Genomic DNA, 21,884 nt, shown 5'->3' on the forward strand with positions numbered 1-21,884 from the left:
TTGTGTTTGGATGGATTAGTTGTACTAGGATGTTTTCAGAGTAAAGTAATTCAAGTTGAGACAATATAGTAGTTCAACTTTCTAGAACAGAATATCATTAGTTCAGCTCAAAAGTAAAACAAAATTTCTGTTAAATATCACAACTGTAAGAAGTAGCACTTTTGAGAAAGCAAATAAGTTTATAACTTGATCCTCTCCCTGTGAGAACAAGCACTTCAGATTGTGTTAAATGTATGGAGAATACTGCAGTATAGAAGTACTAGCAGTTGGCTGTGCTGTCATCAGAGAAATTTCATGTTCTCTTCAAGCCTGGAACTGATAACAGGCAGGCAAGCATCAACATAGTTGTAAAACCTGGTTTATTTCTTAAAAATAAATACAAAAATATAAATATAAAACATTGGCAGATAGAATTTGATGAAATGAAGTTGCACAAACTTTTTTTTAAACCAGCTGCATATTACACTTATTAACACCACGTGTACATTTTGTTTTAATTTTAATGTACAGAACAGGACATACTGGATTTTTTCTTCTTTGCCATCTTAAAAGCTGCACTTGCAAAGATATGACATGTACCTAACAGAAGCGGCTTGTACATGAGGTTGCTAAGGGATTATCACCCTGTTCAAATTTCTGAAGGTAAGGTATTTTTTTATTTTACTTACTAAAATGGACAACACTGAATTTCCATAGCTTTGGCTCTTGGAAGGTGATTAAATAAAATGCTGTATATATTCCAAGTGGCATCCTACTAGAAAGAATGAATGACATTAATGAACAAATTAAAAACAATTTTTAAAAGGAAACCATTGTGCTGAGTGGCAGGAAAATTTTCCTGAATGTTAAATACTGTTGAGTGCAGAAGGTGTCTGTAAAATTACTTCCGCTCAAAGGAAACAAAAATGTAGCCTACTGTAGGTCAAGAAGTGTCTTTGTCACTTTCTCCTCCACCATACATTTCAGCTAGCTTATTAAACCGAGGACCCCATTCTCGGAGGTAATCATAGTTTTGGTCTCCTTCGGTAGTACCCGACTCTAAGGAGCTCAAGGATTCAGCTATTGAATCGTTTCCTTCATAGGCATAGGTTGCAAGTGAGTCATACGGCGGTGCGGAAGGATCAGTATCGTGCTCTTTAAGCCTTTGGTTAATGAAATCTCGGACATCTGTGTTATCTGGCGCTGAAGGAGTCCTCCGTGGTACAAATAAGTTTTCGGGGATAATGTCTCGTCGAAGCTTCTTATCTTCGATAGCTGCAGGGTTCCTCAGTGTGCCGATATCAAAGGCTTGGGTGTCTTCCTCTCCACCGCCTTCGTCGTTATAACTCACAATGTTGTCTCTGATATCCTCTTTAGAGAGGATCAAAGGCTCCTTCTTCCGTTGCCTCTTCAGAGCAGCAAACAGCACCACTATAACTTAAAGAGAGAAACAAAGAATGGGTAAAGAACTCTAACAATTTATTAGTAGCAAATTCACCAGGTAAAAGAGTTCTATTTCAGCTACATTGTAGCAATTCATTTCTCTCTGATAAATGGATAAATATCTCTATTTGTATTACTCTAGCACAGTAAGATCTGTTTCAAAATTTGCTATTTTGCACACATTGTGTGCTTTGCTTTATAGAACCATGAGCTTGTCTACATGTCCCTTCTGTAGCTTGAATGAGTTTTAGAACAGCCAGGTCTATTCTGAAGATCCTATCCCTTTTTAAGCTCAAGGTATACTGTTAAAAACTGCTTTTGAGATGAATTATAGGTCATTAGTGATATTCTGAAAACTGTAAAATGGAGATTTTACAAAATTCACTTATTTTTTATTACAGCACAGAAACCTCTGGATTGACAGTGCTTTAATAAAGTAAAAATACAATTTACTGGCCTATTCTGTGTGAAGTATATACCGTATGTTGACTTTAGATAGTTATTTAAATAAAAAATAGACATTCCCTCAAAAAAATTTAAAATGAAAGACATGAAAGCGAGTTTTGATTTTGCTATTCCTCCTCTCTGATCTTCTTCTTCAGACTTAGCGAGAGAACAAAAATGAGCTTCTGGTTGCACACTGATATTTTTAACAGTCTGGGACTTGAAACCTTATTTACTGTGTCCAGTCCCCAGACAAATGGGTATTGCCTTTTTTTTTTTTTTTTTTTTTGTTTCAAGTTGCAGTTGAATTCTTCCTGCAGAATCATTAATTTTACCAACCTGCATAGTTTTGTAAAACGAATCAGGCCTGAAGCATTTGTTCGTAGGGGGAAAGATGCATGTTTTTTTTCTTACCGAGCAGGATAATGATGCAGAGGAGAATGGCAACCAGTGCCCCTGTGCTGAGGCCAGCAGGGAGGAGCAAGGCCTCGGCGCTGCAGGACTGCATGTTCCCTCGGCTGTCGCAGGCACACACGCGGATGGTCAGGGTGCCAGTGCTGCTCTGGATCGGGTAGTCATTGTCCGATATCACCACCGGTAGAAGGTAAGTACTTATTTCATGTCGACTAAAGCCATTCCTTCTTGTCAAAATTCTGGCAGTGTTATCTAGATTGATTAATTAAAATATACTGTTGTAGAGTATATGAATATATAATGTGTCATTTATAGTACACGCAAACCATCACATTTTGCATCACTGGTTGCATTTTGAAACTGTTCCGATATTATAGTGATGTCTCTCTTTTTCTAATGACATTCCCATTTGATTAGAAAGCTATTTATAATCTTTTATGTGTATCTGGCCCATTCTTCTGTGCCTCTGCACCGTATTTGAGTGTGGTTTGAAAAGAGAATTTCTCAAAGCTTAAAATGTTTTATAGATTAATGCATGTAGTGAGTGACACAGTTCCAGTTCAGGGCTGAAGCCCTGAAATGAAGTGGCCAACTGAGAAAAAATAACCTTCCGCTTCACGCTGTTCAACAAGCACTCTGTTCTGAAAGATTCTTTCTATGGCTTTTCCATGACAACACCCACAGGAATGCTATCTGTGAACTCAGTGTGAGATTTTCTACGCCAAAACACTTTCAACATACTGTAAAATAATGAATTATGTACCTTAGCACATAGAATAGATTTTTATAGGTAAAAATTGTCCTAGGAATTCAGAAAATGTGAAAGATGGTAGGTATTCCTGCACAGTTTTGATAAGTGAATTTACTAAACTGTATTTGTAGCAGACACATGTGGGTTGCATGCAGTATATTTCAGCATCAAAAGCTGTTCACTGAGTGGCCAGAGAGAAGAGAAGGAATGAATAACAAGGAGAGACTATTTCTTCTCTTTTTAGGGCCACAACACTAGAGTGTGAGCCAACACTAAAGTTGCTAGCCTTTTAGGCCAAAGAGAGAGAAAATATATATTTAGCCTCCATTAGAAGGAAAATCTACTTTTCATCATACTTGTGGATCTCTTGAGATAAGTGGTTAGCTATCTTGACAGCCAACTTCAGGCTGAATTAAAATAACCCAAGTGCAAAAAGAAAGAAAACAATTATGGATAGAAAAGAAATAACAAGGTCTATACCTCTACACGCTCAGGACCTAGTCACCAGAATAGAAACTTGTTTAAAATACTATTTTTATTTTTTTTTTCATAGCCTTCATGATGTGAAACACAAAATTTTCCTTTATTGCATCCCTTCATTGGTTTTGGGAATTTGTATGCTGTTTGTTTTCACTCAACATCAAAAACTATGTGTCTGATGGATCTTTAAATACCTCTGCTGCTGGGGATTTTAAAAGGTACTCAAACAATCTGAGTTCATTTCTTCACTTTTGCTACTGTTAGATTCTTTTCCTCTATGTAACCTAAAATTTTTCATGTCGTTTGCAATTATTACTTCCTGCAGTTTTCATCAGGAAAAGGTGATTATTCCCATTGCCTTTATGCCTTCAATACATTTAGACGCTGGTATCATGTTTCCCCCCATGTATTTGTTCTGTAATTTGTAGGCCTCTCAGTCATATAGATAATGAAGGCCAAAATGGGTGCATATTCCCCCTTCCCCAACAGAATCTTCTGAAAATTTTCTGATAAAGAAAGATTGGGAAAGATTCAAAAGCAAGGCCAAAGTGGCTATTCGCTCAGAACCATTCTTTTCATTACTGGTTAGAAAGAAGGAAGCATAGAAGACCAGGGGAATAAGAACAATGTGACAGAAGGCTAAAGTGGAAAATCTGAACTTGTCAGGTGGAGCCATTTTTGAATCCTTTTTTCCTCCTTCCATCAAGCACTTCATCTGGCTACTCAGCTACTCACCCCAAACCAATACTTTTTGCCACTAATTTTTGCCTCCCTTACACCAAAAACATTCAGGTAAAATTATTATTCTTTCTTGCAGCAGCCTCAATGGCTTCTCTGCTTATTTTGATAGACATCAAAAGCAAATATATTTCAGGAATATAGGCCAGATATCAGAGATAAAACTCCTTCCCTGGAACAGACATGAATTTTACCTTCATTATCCTGAACAGTGAAGTTAGGGTTAACAGCAGCTAAACTGAAGAAAAATTTTTGTCCGCCAAGAGGGTCATCTTTGTCTACTGCACTTATGGTCTGAATAAGCTGCAGGAAAAAAAGCAAGCAAACAACAAAAAACCAAAATATACCTAGGTTTCCAATACAGCCATCTGATTATTTTAAGAGTAGAAGTGTTAAGACAACTCCATATTCAAACTATACACATATTGACTTAATCTGTAGAATATATTAACTGAAAAAATGCTAAACAAGCATATGAGTTTTTCCAACAAGAGCATTTATATATGTTTCATGTGATGGTACATGTACACCTATAAAACTGCCAGCTTCTATCTTAGTCTTCCTCTATTTCTTTTTTTCAATATATATTTTTACATATTTTTTACGTTCTGTAACTACATAGAGGATGAAACTTGCCAAAAATAGTTTTATCTATAGCCTAGGTTATTCTTTGTCCATCATTTTAAATTCAAATCAACACCTAGGATGGGAATTCAGAGGATGTTTTATATTTTTGTGATAAAAATGGTATTTTATCAAATAGATGTTTCTGATAGAATAGAATCATAGAATCGTTTTGGTCGGAAGAGACCTTTAAGATCACCAAGTCCAACTGACAACCTAGCACTGGCAAGTTACCACTAAACCATGTCACTCAACACTATGTCTACACATCTTTTAAATACCATCAGGGATGGGGACTCAACCACTTCCCTGTGCAGTCTGTGCCAATGCTTGATGACCCTTTCAGTGAAGAATTTTATCCTAATATCCAATCTAAACCTCCCCTCCCGCAACTTGAGGCTGTTTTCTCCTGTCTTGCCGCTTGTTACTTGGGAGAAAAGACCGACTCCCACCTTTCTACAACCTCCTTTCAGGTAGCTGTAGACAGCAAATAGGTTTCCCCTCAGCCTCCTTTTCTCCAGGCTAAACAAACCCAGTTCTCTCAGCTGCTCTTCATATGACTTGTGCTCTAGATCCCCCACCAGCTTTGTTGACCTTCCCTGGACATGCTCCAGAACCTCAACGTCTTTCCTGTAGTGAGGAGCCCAAAACTGAACACAATATTTGAGATGTTGCTTCACCAGTGCCAAGTACAGGAGGAAAATCACTTCCCTATACTGGGCCACACTATTTCTGATACAAGCCAGGATGCTATTGGCTTTCTTGGCCAACTGGGAACACTGCCAGCCTATATTCAGAGGGTTGTCAACTAATACCCCCAGGTTCTTTTTTGTCAGGCAGCTCTCCAGCCACTCTTCCCCGAGCCTGTAGCACTGCATGGGGTTGCTGTGACCCAAGTGCAGCACCCAGCACTTGGCCTTGTTGAACCTTATACCATTGGCCTCAGACCACCGATCCTGTCCAGATCCCTCTGCAGAGCCTTTCTACCCTCAAGCAGATCAACACTCTTGCCCAGCTTGGTGTTGTCTGTAAATTTACTGAGGGTGCACTCAATTCCCTCATCCAGATCATTAATAAAGATATTAAAGAGAACAGGCCCCAGTACTGAGCCCTGGGGAGTACCACTTGTGACTGGCCACCAACTGGATTTAACTCCATTCACCACAACTCTTTGGTCCCAGCCATCCAGACAGTTTTTTGCCCAGGGAAGGAAAGATAAAGTTTCAAATTAAATTTAAAAATAAAAACATAAGTTTCTAAAACATTATTTTTCTATTTATTAGCACAGCAAAATGCACCAATAAGATTCCTGAGATAAAAAAATGCCGTTAGGTTGTGTATGTATACTACAACTCTTGCGAGACATTGTAGCATATTCTACAGATGCACTACCTCAGAGTGGGATGAGATTTGGTGTAACACTTCTCAGAGTGGGCTGCATCAGGTCAGTTCAATACTTGGACTGAGTGCTTTCTGCCTGCAAAAGTTTGGATGTACTTTTGGGAAGCAATGGCAAGCCCTTTATCAAGATTTGTTTATCTGTAAGATAAATGAATATGTGGCTTTTTTCAATGAAGTTTCTATACCTAAGGGTGACAAAATGTCATTTCCCAAACAAAATACAATTTTTGACATATTTATTGCTTTTTTTTTTTATACCATAGCAATAAAAACTGTACCCATGGCCGAATTTTTGTGCATGCATGTGTGAATGTTCAGTTATTTTCTTAAGTTTAACTTCCAAAAATAGGTTAATCTTTAGCCTGTGTCATTTTATTCTTTGTTTCTGATCCGTCATTTTAAATTGCAGTGTTTTCTCAAGCACGGAATTACATCTAATTTTTGACACTACTCCTTCCCTGTGGCATACTTGTTAAAACCTGTTTGGTTTTCCTTTTCCAGTTCTTCTGAATATAGCCATTTCTCTTCATATCACAGCATTTGTCAGGACTGATCATCTTTAATACCAACATTTGCAAAGAGAGCTTGCCTGCTCTCAAATGGAGTTTTGTCTTTTTCTAAGTTTGTTTTCTCACATAAATCCCCAATAACTTACTAGATGAGCAAAACAGGTAATAAAAGCATAGATATTTTTTTTTTAAGAATGGAAGTTTAAATTATTTAGTGGGTAATTAGCAAATACATCTTCAGATATTTTTGCAAAATTAAGTCAAGAAAACACTAGCCCATCTTATTTCACAATTGCAGACCATGACTGCAGTCAGATGTTGGTGTTAAGCAGATGAAAATCAACTCCTCCACTTCTGAGTGTCCAGATGCAGTTTAAAAGGAGAATGCAGATTTTTTTTATAGCCGAAGATCTTGTATGGTTTACAGGGATAGTTCACCTACTCTGGCACTACTGACTAGTGTCCCTCAGCAGAATAATTCCCCTATTCACCATTTAGTGTAGCAATTGAAGTTCTCTGGGAACTCCTTGGTTCAAATATTGACAATGTTTAACCTTATAATACATTTTGCAAGCAAATTTAGCTAATTTGCTTACTTTAGGAATAAAAAAAAACCAAACTTACTTGTGTTTTTCTGTTGCAAGTGTTGTTTAGATATTAAAATGCAGGGACAATACAAAAATGCCAGAAAACTTTTGGTTCAATAAATTATGCAGTTTCAAGTTAATTGCTGATAATTTTATTTAAAAGGCAAAGTTTTAAGGATCATCTTAGTGTAACAATGTGTTTAGATACATTGTCACATTTGCAGGTTCTCTAAATTAAATTGTAAAATACTTCACAAACAAAAACACTATTTGCTTTGCTATTCTCAATTAGAACCTACATTTCTAAAATACTCTTTTTTTTTTTTTTTTTTTGCAGATAAGGATATTATTGGAAATTCACACTAGAATTGCCTTACTAGTTCCTTTTCAAATGAGGCCACGTACACATTCCAATAGCACAAGTACTCTTCATCTCCTGTCCCAGCCTGGAAAGTTCTCCTTGCAGTGTCACTGCCTCACTCCATTTCCTCCTGTACGTCATCACAAGGAACATGCTATTCACCAGCCTGGGAGCTCAGTGTGGATTGAGTTCATTTAGAGTTAGCCTTTAGACTTTGGCCTTTGAGGGGAGCAGCATCTTCCTGCTAGCTTTTTGAAACACTGCATGGTCTCTCGTGCTCTTTCAAGGCCTGTACGTGAAGCAAACTTCAGACAACACATGGACACAACATACAAATGAGCAAGGGGGAAAGCAGATTCCTCCTGCATTCCTAGGAAGTGATAAAAGTACAGATGCAGTCCATAGTTAGTGGTAGAGGTTGCTTTGGTGATTTCTTTGGTTGCCTACTCCATCTCTCTTGCAGACAATTATAGCAACATCAAAGGTTTGGATGTCCTAAGTAGGACATATTTGACTTCCTGATAGTTGACTTGAGCAAAAGGAGTTATCACTGCTTCTGTTTGAGAGTAGGTCGTGGTCTGGAATCCTGGATTGCCTCTCAGCTGACACCTCTTTCTTTCTCTTTTCTCTTTTCTCTTTTCTCTTTTTGTCAAAGTATCTCTGTTGTACTTGATCCCTTCACTCTCCTCTATTTCATCAGTTGTGATCCCAATGAAGGTGAGCAGATGCTAAGGATCCCGGTGTGGCACAGGGAATTTTGCTTTCCAAATTTTCTCAGACTATCCATTTGTACTCTGATGGTTCTGCCTCTTCCCCAAGACTTGTCTAATAAAGACTTGGGTTGGAGTCAGATCTTTCCATCCCATAGTATTTGTATTGGACAGTTCTTTGTGTTTGACTCTTTCTTTTGTTCCCTTGCGCAAGCAATTGCAGCATGTGACAGACAGTGTTTCCCAAGAGTGATACATCTTCTGGACCTTCAGTGTATTGTGCTTGCTGCTCCATTTCTTGAACCTCCAGCATTCCAGTCTCAGCCATCTTGGGGCACCGTATGAATCTCATGCAAGTTGGTCTTTGCTCAAATTTTTAATTATTTTCACAAATTGAACCATTTTAAGCAGACTGTATCAATGTCTGGTGGTACGGGTAAATCCAATGACTCTACAAGTTTTTATCCAGTTATAATCCATTTGTGTGTGGGCACAGAACTGACAGGACTAATTAAGATTGTAACGAACTGTGAGAGCTGTGTTACATGAGCTTTCCCTTTTGTGAAGTTGCTAGGCAGCCACTTGCAATACTGTCTGTGTTTTACCAAACCTGGACTCATTCTTGAAAGTTCAAAGACCAATAAAGCTTTCAATATACTAGCTTTTAGCCATTCCTTGCTTGACTCTGAACCTCTGGGCAGTAATTCATAGCAGGGTAACTAGAGTGTCTTAAATAGATGCAAATGCAATTGAAGAAAAAAGAAACATTTCTTACTCAGTATGCCTCTTTATTTGTAATCAACACGTACATTAGCAGCCTTTTCCCTTTCTCAGTGGCTTTTAAATATAAACCTACAATTGAGAGGAATTGAAATGGTAGAAAGTAAACTCTGCCTTACAGGTCATCTACCACCTGGTGTTACAATATAAATATAGAAAATAGGTATTGCAGAGTATCTGCTACTCTAAATGTACTTTTTTGTTATTTCTTACTAAAACCGAATAATACTAATCATTAAAGGTTTTAGTCCCCAGTTCCTTAAATTTGTCTATAACATTTTGGACTGCTTTTTAAAAAATTAATTAAACAAGCAGCAGTAACTATCCAGGACAGAAGTATTTAAGTCTGATTAGAAAATCCTGTTTACTTATAAGGGACTCTTTGAAGGAGGAAGTAAATATGAGTAACTTCTACTGTCCCCCAACCTTCCTATGACAATCTGATTTAACAAACTAGACTTTTAGAAAGTGATAGACTACCAGGAAATAGCTAGTTGTCTGAAGAAGTTTAGAAGTTATCAGTACATAACATGCCACTCAACTCCTACTGGGTCAGCCTCGTATGGCTCACGTGAATGCCTCTGTCCCATTCATGCAATCACAACAAAATTGTCCTCATTTTGGAACAGGGTATTCCCATTGTTTTGAAGGTCGTGGTATGATCAGACATCAGCAGTAACAGCAAGCAAGCAGGAAAACATTCACAGGCCTTTTGAGTCACTCAGCCTCCAAAATTCCCATTTCATAAAAAATGCTCTCCCTCCCTCTCTTCCTATATATGCGCCTCTTTTTATGTATGTATATATGTGTATATATATTTACATATATAATAATGTATGTCTATATATGTGTGTATATATGTATATATACTATATATACTTCTATATGAATTAAGCCAATGGAAATTTTAAGGGAAAATAAAGGAACTAGAAAACTCTAATATTCATTAAAATGTTTGTCAGCTGGATATAGGAACTATTTAAGTGAATACCACAACATTTGTGACTGATGAAGTATCCTAATACTAAACAGAAGATTCAAATTTGATCATGGATCAAAAGTAATTATGAAAGCATGAAAGAAAGGAAAAATAGCATAAATGTGGGAGGAACCAAACTTAGAAAACCATGCTTAGTATCATTTGATTATATTCAGTCTCTCAGGGTAGACTGAATCCCGAAACAATAAGTCTTATTTATGATCTACCAGTAAGAAAGAAGAATATAGTTACATTCAAATAGATTATTCTTGTTATCCTGCACTGAATTGCTTTCTCTTCCTGTGAATTCTTTTCTTAACAATCATTTACAACTCAGATTTTTTAAAAAAATGTTTATAGTCCTTTTAGTAAATGGCACTTTTTTTTCTGCACTCTATAACAATTTAAATAAACACTTATGGGTGCACACACTTATTTAGCTTCTCATTTATTAGTTATAAAGAATTAGTATAGTTTTTTTCAACTTTTTATCTGACAGCCTTTTCTGAATGTGAACCAGCGTAATGCAGAAATAACTTTTATATTTACTTTTAAATTATACTGACCTTAATGTTCTAGATAGCTCAGAAAAATAGAGTTCCTCAAAATACGTTGACATAAAAATATAACTGTTCTAGTAAGCATTTCCTGTACCCTCTATAGTTAGTAACCTGGACAGAACAGATTCTAAAACCTTAAACAGAGTAAAGTTTGTGGATTAAAGCGTTTCAATATTTTTTTTACCCAGGACTTTTTTTTTTTGGTGAAACTGGAAGGGGAAAATTCAGTGCTCTGCTTTTCCAATTCTTAGTTCATATCTCATATAGAAAATGATTAAAATATTGGTTTAGCATTTATAGAAGACACTGCAACTATCAGAAATTCTGTTTAACCAGTGATTTCTATTTATCTAACAGCTTGAATTATCTTAGAACTGTCGTAGCAGACAAATGCCCTTGCTCAGTACCATTAGATATTTTATGCATTTTAAATTTGGCATAAATATTAAATCCTCGGTACTAATTTGCAACTAGTGTTACTTTAGATAGAAGAATATCAACCTGAATGTGAAATTTGTAATCCAACCTGAATGCCATACCAATAGACCTCAAACAGTTAAGACAACCTGGCACTTCTCCCATGTTCTATTCAAAGGTGCTAAAACGATTGCACTGAGGTAGTACTGCTACCATTTCAAAGGGTCCATTATTGGCTGACTGTGCTCTGAAATATGCTGTACTGTAATAGGAAAATATTTTTTAAACAGTTCAAATAAGCAGCTGCCTATTAGCCAGGCACTTTACTTAAATTGAAGTACACATTCTGTAGCCTCTAAGCTAATATAAAATATTATATTACCAGTTCAAAAAAATGTATGGTTTGTATTTTCTTTTCCAAAGTTTTTGCTGTGATAATAAAAGATAAGTCTAACAATCACACACACACAAAAAAAAAAGTAGTATTACAGAACAGATGGAGATATCTGTAATCACCACCATCAACATGGATTGAAATCTATCTGAATTTTGTTATTTGAGAGTTATTGAAAATATAGATAAAACTTTTTAGTAGTTACATATAACATCTTACTTTGTGGAGATAATGGCAAAATTAATGATGACAATGTCTCTTGGACATACCTAGTCAGAATTTAACAGTAGTACAGGGTTAGGTAAAGAAAAGTGGTAATTCACACACTGATGCTGTTGTAACATATTTCACTGATATTTCACTCTAAGCCTCACCTAAAGAGCTACTTTGTTTTCTTTTTTTAATATTTCAAAAGCTATTTTGGACACGATTTCCCTCAGTCAACAGGCAAGAATGATCTACAGTTGAGTGCCATAGCAAAACTGGATAGGGGAGAGTGTTTGTCAGACATACCTGTCCAGCTCTTGCATTTTCACAGACAAAAGTATCGTAGAATACAGCAAACTGTGGGGCATTGTCATTAACATCCAAAATTCTTACGTAGACAGGAACACGAGTAGTATCTTTGGGGTTGTCTGACAGGAGAAGAGAGAAGAATGAGGTTTATTTTCCTACTGAAAGTTTTCTGTTTTATTCCAAATTTCATGAGCAATAGACATGCAAAATTATGTATGAAACTGGTCAAAATTTAGTGTTTAAACTGATACCAAGTAAGAATTAAGCATCCTGAAAAATAAGGAGATATTTTCCTTAGAGTAAAAATAAACTAAAGTATTGGTATTTAGTGAACAATTAAGATTTTACACAAAATTTGGGGCTGCAACTGTTAATAATCTGTATAAATATAGTATATCAAAAGTATGCCCAGTACTATAGTGACAAATTTCATTATTGGGTGGGCTCAAAAGTATTATTCTGCTGTAAGGTTTTGATTTTTAATTTTAAGATTATTTGTGATCTGTTTTGTTTTACACAGAAAATACATTATTGACTTCATGCATGCATTTTTTGAAAATTTTTGAAGCCTGAGTTTCCTCTCTTGTGCCTTAATAAGTAGGGAGAAATTCCAACAAGTTAATGAAAGTATCTCCCAAAATATCTGGTAAAGAAGTGATTAGAATCAGAGTTTCTAAGTTTAAATTGCCTTTAAAAATATGTATGTAGATTTTCAGACCTAAGGTTGAGAAACAAGAATAGTAACCTCCCTCTTGCCCAGTGCCAAAAGCATGGTATTTAGTGTGCTCTCTCATTACTATAGGTTAATTCAGGAATACAAGAGTCCCTGTTCTCACCTGCTGCTCTAGTTGCCACACCAAGGATCAGAAATAATGACTGGGAGTAAAAAAATTAAGCCAATTCCAAATTTGTTGGAATTTTGCTAGATGGTAGCTAAATACTATATGATTTTGCAACTTTAATAGAATGGGACAAGTAATAGAGATGATTCAAAACTACTGGTTGGTTGGTTGGTTGGTTGGTTTTTTTCCTTTTAAACTTCTACAAATAAACCAGTAAACTTTTAAGAGTAGCTGGCGTTAAGTTCACTTATTATTAATAACACCTTTGCTAAATAGGGCGGTGTGGATCTTTTGGACATCCTGAATTGTTTAAAAAAATTTTGAATTTTTATACTCACTTTCCAAATATGTTCTCTTAACACTGCGTTCTCATTGAGTCATGCTTCACAGGTAATATTTTTAAAGTTTTAAAGACCTAATCTCCCTTTTCACTTCTTTCTCCAAATCTAAGGTACCTCTTTGGAGAGTGCTAGCTACTCCAGATAGTTTCAGAATGTAAGTTTGCTCAAAGTGTCCTGACAAGGAAATAAATTTAGCAATATGATATATGCATACAAGCATACTAAATAATTTTAATTTATAAATACTTCTGAAAAGTATTCTTACAACATTGGACAGCACTGTGTAAAATTGTGAGCTCAGGACCATGCATCTCAAGGAAAAAAAAAAGATTAAAAAAAAAAAAAAGATGTACAGCTACCGGGTGTACTCAGTACAACCAGCTATTACCCTGGACTACACAAATAAGGACAGGCAGGCTAAGCGTGGTTAATTGGCTGGACACGATGTTCCATTTCGTCCTCTGCAGTGTAGTTCTTGCCAGCCATGTTTCAGTGCTGACCAGCCATGTTTTCTAAAACAGTGTCTTTGAAATCAAGGGATCCTCACTAGCTGATTTCAAAGATCAGACCTTTGTCCCTTAGAAAATTTTCTTTTGGGCTATTAATCTCCATATTGTAGAAAGTTTAGGACTTTTAGTTCTTCAGAGTCTTTGTACTTTTTACATGAAAATATCTACAGAGAGCTGATTTAAATACTCTAAGAAATGCTACAGTTCAGGGATGAATTTGAACCTAACTTGTAAGATGTATTGATTCCAAGAGATGTAGATACCCTAGGAAGAGATATTAATTTATTTCTAAGGAAATTAAAATGATAGAGACAAAAAACATAGATTACCATCCTGAACTCTGCTACTTTAACAGAAAAATCATGCAACTGTCCTCAAAGAAAAGGAAGAAAACAGAATTACTCTAGTGTTATTCTTTAATTGGGTAACACAGCAGAAGTAACTTGGACCTTAAATGTCAGTGGTGTAAGTCAGGGAGGAAAAATACAATTAGGAAAGAGTTGCTCTTAGCTCCTTCCCCAGAATATCTAATAGAAAAAGGCAGAGGGGAAGGATGAGAGATTTTTTTCTCATGAAGTCACAGCTGTAACTTTGCAGGCTAAGGAAAGCTGAAAGGAAAGAGACTAAATTGACTTACTGATCTCAGCTGCTATAACACTAAGATTGTGCCATTGTGATATCTCACGGTCAAGTGGTTTAGAAGTATAGATAGATCCGTTTCCAGAATGAATATTAAATATCCTGTCAAGGTCAGTGTGACGATCCAGGGAAAACCTAAATATGATAAAGAAAGAAAAAATGTTGTCAAAATGATAGAAAATGGAAGAAAGTATGTGTTTCACAAGTCAATAAAGCTCTTAGCTTCTATGCATTTCATTACAAAGGTTATTTTTGAGAAGAATTACATTTAGTTTCTATAAAAACTTATGAAAATTCTCAAGGTTAGTTCCATAAAATAAGGAATCAAAATTGCAAAAATTTCATATTTTTGATACAATAGTGTAATATTTGATCATCTAAGCTTTTATATACATACCTAAGAATCATAAAAAATAAGTCAGAATTTCAATATGATTAAAGAATTGTTTTAATCCTGAAAGGAAAATTTTCTTTGATGTACTAGTCCTTCATACTGAGACTGACAGCTAATTTATGAGCTTTTCAAAAGTGTTTTTATAAGCTCAGCTTCTACACTTTAGGATGTATTAATTGACTAGAGATCAAGTTAAAAAAAATCTCTATAAAAATAAGTTTACATCCAGAGCTTTCACTTTCATGAATATACTGATGTTAGAGGACCTTCTATATTGCTCTAGATGCTATACTTCTGCAGGCAAAACTTCTACTAATACAATATGGCAGAATGTCGAACTAAAATCAGAAAATTATTCTTTCCTCCATTTTTTTTAAATATTTAACACTACCTTCAAAGTTAGGATTGAACCTTTGATGTGGAATTAAATGTAGGATTTTGTGAAGTAAAGAACATTTGTCTAACAACATGGCAGAATTGGGCCAAATTGAAAGAAAAAGTCTGCTAGTACACTTGTACGGTGCTACAGAAACAATTGTTCATGTTTCTGTCAACTCCTATGAGTGATCTAAACAGTTCACTAAGTGTATCTGGTTTTACTTACAGTACTTTACTGAATTGAGCCAAATGAAAAAATGCTGTAATTAGAAGATAAAGTCTATAACATTTTGGTGTGTTTTGTTTGCTCACTCCAATACACATAATAACATAAATATGTAAAACAGACAAACGAATGAAACACCAACAAACAAGCCGACACCAAAATGAATACAAAAACAAAAGAGACTTGCTGAAATTATATATTTTTTTTAGTAGTAGCTGACTATAATAACTGTCAGAATCAAACAAAAATCTATTATTTTTCAGAGATATTATATTTAAGACTAGTTGGCTTATATGATAAGCAGTAGATTTTACTTCATCCAATAAGTTATTTTTTATGAGAAAAAGGACTTATTTTGACAATAGTCTAGCTGATAGTTTTCAATAGGCAATAATCACTTCGCTAGCTAGTGAGATATATTCTTCATTGTTTCAGTAAAAATTCCATAACATTTGATAAAAGCCATGAGATAATCACATTCTTCTACCCCATCATACTACTTGTAATGGCCTGAAAATGCTACGAAAATTATTACCTTCACAAGACATTAATTGAACAGAAAGAGAAATTGGTGCAACAGGAATCTATTTGCACTCAATTTATAGAAAATCTAACTTATATAGAATTTTAATAAACAGAAACTAATATTTTAAAATAAACACCTAAACAGAAAATAAAAAACCTGGATCAATTTTACAATGTGAAGCTGTATTTTCTCTTTTTTTTAATAGCAGTATTAAAATACTGTACAAACTGTCCTCATTTCAAAATATGACAACTTTGAAAATCCTTTAGTTTAAATGTTAGCTTTTCACTTCTGGGTAAAGACATACTACTTTGCATTTAATATTGATACTGTAAGAAGTAAAATCTTGTAAAAACTTATCCTAGGTAATTGTTTGAATGAATACATAAGATTGCTTTGGAAGTTGAGGAACAGAGCAAATCCAATCTATGCTATGTAAATTGCTTTAAAGTTCTTGTCTTCAACTACATAGCATTAAATCAAAGCTAAAAGAAATGACTGTACTATGAGAGCATTTTCACATATATCTTTGATGTTTTTCTTGAAGCAAACTAAATTAGGTTCCAGGATAACTTTCAATTTTTCAGAAATTTATTTGTCCTTATTCCTATTGGTTTGTTCCACCCACCTCTTCTATTTTCTATTGGAAAATCTAAGAAACATCAACAGGACATAGAAAAATTATATAAAATAATCTTTAGGTTGCTACTCTCTGTAAACAAAAGCAATGAGAGAAGTACCTGCCACAGTTCTTCAATTCATCACGTTGTGTCAGAAACAAAATGAGCCAAAACTCATTTGTTTGTTCTTTTTCTAATCACAATTAAGAAAATATAACTACTAAAATTGTCAGTTGTCTCATGCCATTAGAGTGGATAAAAGATGCAATGCTAAGTTATTTATATATTCTTAAACTATAGAATCTTGGTGTTATCTCTTATCTTTTCCATACACACGAATCACCATAGGAAAAAATTAGATTCAGTTTCATTTCCTAATCCAGTTTTACCACCTGGGCCTCATTAAGAAATATGTGGCAATTGACTTCAAAGTTAGTAAATAAGGGTTTTTTGCCAAAATGTAATTTTTTCACTTTGTTCAGCATTTCAGACAACACACATCCGACCTGGACAGCACTGTCTTACCTGTTTCTTAAAGCTTATTATAGAAAAGCAAACAAACAAAAAAATCCCACACCAAAGTATAGTTTACTGCACATTCATGTGCATTGTAGTATGTAGCATCTAGTTGTTTACATAAAAAAGATTTTTAAAGATATTATTTTAAAATATCTAATTCCTTGGGGTATTTGACTGCACATAAAGATAATTTTACTCTGTATGGCAATCACTCTGACAAACCTACAAAGCCAGAGGCACCAACCAGGACAGGTCAGATCAGCACTGCATACTTTCCAGGACTGCCAAGAGCAAGAAGCATTAGAAAGCTCTGTGCTCTTACTGGGCCATAGACAGGTTTGGCACTTTTTCACAGTGTGAAGCAAGAAGTAGTCATTAAGAAACAACTTGAAATCAATGTATAATTTTATAAATTTTCTGAGATTGGAAGTACTAAAAAACATTTCCTATGTCTCTTGTGCAAGTCACTAGGTGTTTCCCCGAGTTATTCACAGGCTTCTCAATTCTGTCTATCTCTGGGATGCTAATAAATAACAGAAAAAAAAAATTACCATATTTTTCCTGTGCACACTATATGTGAAAATTCATGTTGTATTACAATTTCTCTTAATTTGTTCAGCAAATGATGAATTTACAGAGTGGAGTATTACCTTATCGGACTTGAGGCTGAATCAGGATCCCGTGCCATTACTGTGCCTATTATTGTCCCCAATTCAATATCTTCATGCACCTCAAAAAGGTAAGAAGATCTGCTGAAGACAGGAGGTTCGTCTACATCTTCTACAGAGATTTTCACAATAGTTGTGTCTTTGAAAGGCCCAAGATAATAGAAGCGTGGATCCACATGGGTATTCTCAGCTTCTACTTTCAAGGTATACAGTCGTCTTGTCTCATAGTCCAGTGGCTACAAATTAAGATGATGGTAAAGTTTATTAAATTACATTACTTACTGACAGATATTGACTTACATACATAATGGAAAGTGAAGAGGACTCAAGCTTTGTCAGATCTTGCCCTGAGTTGGGGGAACCACAATACAGTTCAAATTTTCCAGAGCATAGGAGTCACTTTCTCTCGTAAGAAATTTCCATTGTTTTTAGAGGAAGTTTCTCTCCCTAAATATTTGAATTATCATAGCACTGATGAAAAAAGGTTTTCAGTGGAAATTTACTAATTATTTTGTGATTTTTGTAGTTGTTTCACAAGAATAGAGATTTGAAACAGTCATATGGGTGTTTAAAATACTTGAAATACAGACTTGAAATACTGACATTTCAGAACAAGGTACTGAATTATTTCTCAGGAAATACTATAAACTTTTGGATACTCAAAATAACTTGAGTATCCTTATTGTCAAACAAATGCACCTGGCCTTAAATATCAGGAATGTTTTAGGTTTCTTTTAAGGAGAGGGTATGTGTCGAAGTTCTCTAGATCTAGTGAAACAGTAAGAGCTTAATCTTGTTCCTTTTCATTTAATTTAATGAATTCAACATCAGAGATTTTTTTTTTTTTTCAAAATAGATTTGACATTTTTGTCAGCAGTTCCTTTTTAAAATGGAAGGAGGAAAGGTTCAGGGATATAATTAGAAACCATTTTGGATAGAAAAGCACCTCTATTCCTTCAAATTCTTCTAACTGTCATAGAAGAAAAGTATTAGCTAATTAATGATATTGAGGAAGTGAGCAAGCTGAGAATTTACCTTTCTGACACAAAAAGATTCATTAACTCCCCCAAAATCTCAGGGGATATCAAACTGGTGGTTTTCATTCATCAAAATGGGTGATAAAAGACTTGGCTTTTCTGCCTAACTGCTTTTAAATACAAATTAATGTTCATGAAAGATGCCAGGAATTTAAGTATTCTATTTAAGAGCAGAAGAATGCAGTAAAAGAATTAATTTTCCTATTGCCCCAAACTTGTTTTAAAAAACTATTTAGAGCAGAAGGGAGAATATCTATGAATATAATTGAGAAATGCAACACAGTGCTGCTATTTAAGCTAGATCTGAGACTATCAGTGTGTCTATTAAGTGCAGCATGTTGCTGTTAAGGGATGCTGGCTTCAAGCCTAGAAGCAAAGAAGCCATAATAGTCCTGCTTTATTCTAATTAGCTTGCTTAATTTGCCAGAAGGTGTGCCACACAGATGTAGTTAACTTCCTTCTAGTACATTCATGTCCAGTTTGGACATCTCTTCAGGCTACACTGTGAAACATGGATATAAAATGTGTGGATTATACAGGTGTTCCAGCGGATCAGCAGTAATGAACAAAGCTGTTGCCCAAATATATGAAATTGTGGAAAACAAATATTTTGTCTGTGAGAGCTTGTATAGAAGAAGTTCTTTTGCAGCAAGTATTAAATTCAGACTTAGTAACTTAAGGACTTGGTAAAGGAGCACCAGCTATTTGTAGCTCTTCACCACTGGAAAGAGAAATGTCAATCAATGTGACTAAATAATAAAAAAATAAAGAGTATTTTCATAAATGAAGAAACTGAGCATATGTTCTCCCTTACTAGTTAAAGCTGTTGCCGGTGATATCCATATAAGCTACTTATTTATCAATATGAAAAAGCATCCTGAAAATAGCAAAATGTGTCAGATTGCTAATGACAAAGTGAAAAGATCTTGTTCATTAGCATTTGTAGGTGACATTTTTGGAGCTGCTGTGTTATAGCTTAAGAATTTTATATGCTTGATCCAGTTATTAGACTGTTTTTTCAAGACTGTATTGATTTAGTATAATAGCAGTCTGTGTGAAAAATCTGAAGCAGGCAAGAAAGGAGCATCTCAAGAGAAGCCTTTGCAAACTTCTAGGGGAAGGAAAAATATTGGGTCCCAAACTTTGTACTTGCACTTCTTCCCAGATAAACTACAATGCTGACTGTGAACATAGAACATAGATATTAAAAAGGAACACACTCTGATCTTTGCAGAACTTATCTTTTCCTTGGTTGCCATTATCAAGAGATGTGGAGATATATTTTATAGTAGTGTTTAATTTGTTATTCTATGCTTACGGAGATTTGGTTTAAAAGCTAATATATACAGTGCTTTATGTTAGAAATGCTGCTTGAACTCTTTAGAAACACATCTCACCATGCCAAAGAAAAGGACTGAAGGGCTTCTGGAAAGGGAAATTATTGAGGGGCAGAATGGCATTTCTAAAAGTGAGATCTTAGACTTCTGAAAGTGCTCTGACATGCAAGACAGAGGGCAGAACTGAAGCTAGCTCTGAAACAGGGACAACATCATTATTCTCTGCTTGTGTTGATGTGTTCCCTGATGTGTTGGAAACAGGAACAAAATAATACAGCTTGCGACTCTGCTTCCATGAGTGTGTTTGTGTTCTGGCATACACTGGTCACCTAAGTTGATGAGAATCTCCTAGATAATGGAAACCTATGTCTCTCAGTGGTGAGTGGACTGCATATTGCTTGCTGAAGAAAATAGATTACATGAATACTAAAGAAGTCTGTATTTGAAATCACATAGACAATTAGTATTAACACTTTGGGGATGGTCATACTTTGCTGGCAATGACGCTTTACACCTATGCTGCACCTCAGATTATTGTTGCCACCTGCTATTTCCAGTTCACTGTAAAAGGAAATACTGTCCAGTCACTGCTGGGGGATTCTTGCAAGTGCTAAGTAGTCAGAACATGTTATCACATCACCTAAGCACATTTTTCCAAGGAACATTTGTGGCAGAACACAGACACAAGAACCATTTATGGATGTTGTTAATAGATACCTTTCGCACAGTTATGATGCCTTCCTGTGTGTCCTTCTGTGTCACAATGTCAAACATATCTGTCCCATCGCCATCTATAATCCTGTACTCTACTTCTGCATTTTTCCCAGTGTCTGCATCTGTGGCTTTGACACTGCCAATGGCTGTCCCAACTGGGGAGGACTCAGGAATGCGCAGGTGGATGGTACCTGTCAAAGAAACAAAGAGCCACTCAGGAGCCCCATAAATCATTACACATGCATTAAGTAACATTCTGTCACACAATAGCTGATTATATATTTTTGTGTATTTTTTTATCCTAGACAACTTGCCATTTAATACTGGAAAGGTGGCCAAAATGCGAGGCAGAGAGCTATGCTGAGGAAAACTTCAGGCAGAAGATTGGAAACAAAATCACAGAAAAACAACATCATCGAAAAGCAAAATCATAGAAAAATATGTTTGAAAAGGACCTTTATTCTCCTATCTCAAAGAAGAATCAACCTCACCTGTACTTTTGTTGTCTATGTCATTCCTGAAACATCATCTAGAAAGACTGTTCTGTACTCTTTACAGGCTTCACTCTGCTTTTTTCCCCTTAATATCTATGGTAAATCCTCTGGGATACATTTTACATATATTTTATCATGGAAGCACTACAAAGAACAGAACTCCCTGACTTTCCTGGCCAATTCTAGGCAATTCGAGCTTTCAAAATTAGACAGTCGGGTACAATGTTAAATAAAATTGAATGATGTCTTAATGCAGGGATAGGTTTTTGAAAATCCACAAACAGAAGGTGTGCCTGTACTTGTTAAAGGAGTTAATTTATACTTAAATAAGGCTTATGAACATTGCAATTTTGGTTTTGTGCTACTTTCTCTAGCTCAGTTGTATCCCTTTATTGTGGTGTCATACAGCTGATAAAAAACATAGGAATAAAACTGTCATCATTCAGACATGCTGCAATAAATTGAAATAAATACTTTACTGTACATTCTAGTATTCTATACCTTAGCATTACTGTGAAAACTGTAAATAAGAGTTCAGATCCATGGTCCTGAT

The 21,884-nt window shown here is 35.3% G+C and overlaps 1 protein-coding gene across 3 annotated transcripts in view; it reads right to left on the reverse strand.

Moving 5' to 3' along the window:
• Positions 1-342: 342 nt before the first annotated feature.
• The window catches only part of CDH10 (cadherin 10, type 2 (T2-cadherin)), a 96,571-nt gene continuing 75,029 nt past the window's right edge, over positions 343-21,884 (reverse strand). For all 3 annotated transcript variants that reach the window (XM_014941034.1, XM_014941033.1, XM_014941035.1), the window contains exons 6-12: positions 20,841-21,028; positions 17,732-17,985; positions 14,417-14,553; positions 12,085-12,206; positions 4,444-4,552; positions 2,281-2,532; positions 343-1,416 (exon numbers count right to left, since the gene is read on the reverse strand). In XM_014941034.1, coding sequence (XP_014796520.1) covers positions 923-1,416; positions 2,281-2,532; positions 4,444-4,552; positions 12,085-12,206; positions 14,417-14,553; positions 17,732-17,985; positions 20,841-21,028 — 1,556 coding nt within the window. In that variant the 3' untranslated portion in view covers positions 343-922. The remainder of the gene's footprint in view (positions 1,417-2,280; positions 2,533-4,443; positions 4,553-12,084; positions 12,207-14,416; positions 14,554-17,731; positions 17,986-20,840; positions 21,029-21,884) is intronic.

Source organism: Calidris pugnax, unplaced genomic scaffold (genome assembly GCF_001431845.1).
Source record: "Calidris pugnax isolate Ruff unplaced genomic scaffold, ASM143184v1 scaffold8, whole genome shotgun sequence".
NCBI classification, from domain to species: Eukaryota; Metazoa; Chordata; class Aves; order Charadriiformes; family Scolopacidae; genus Calidris; species Calidris pugnax.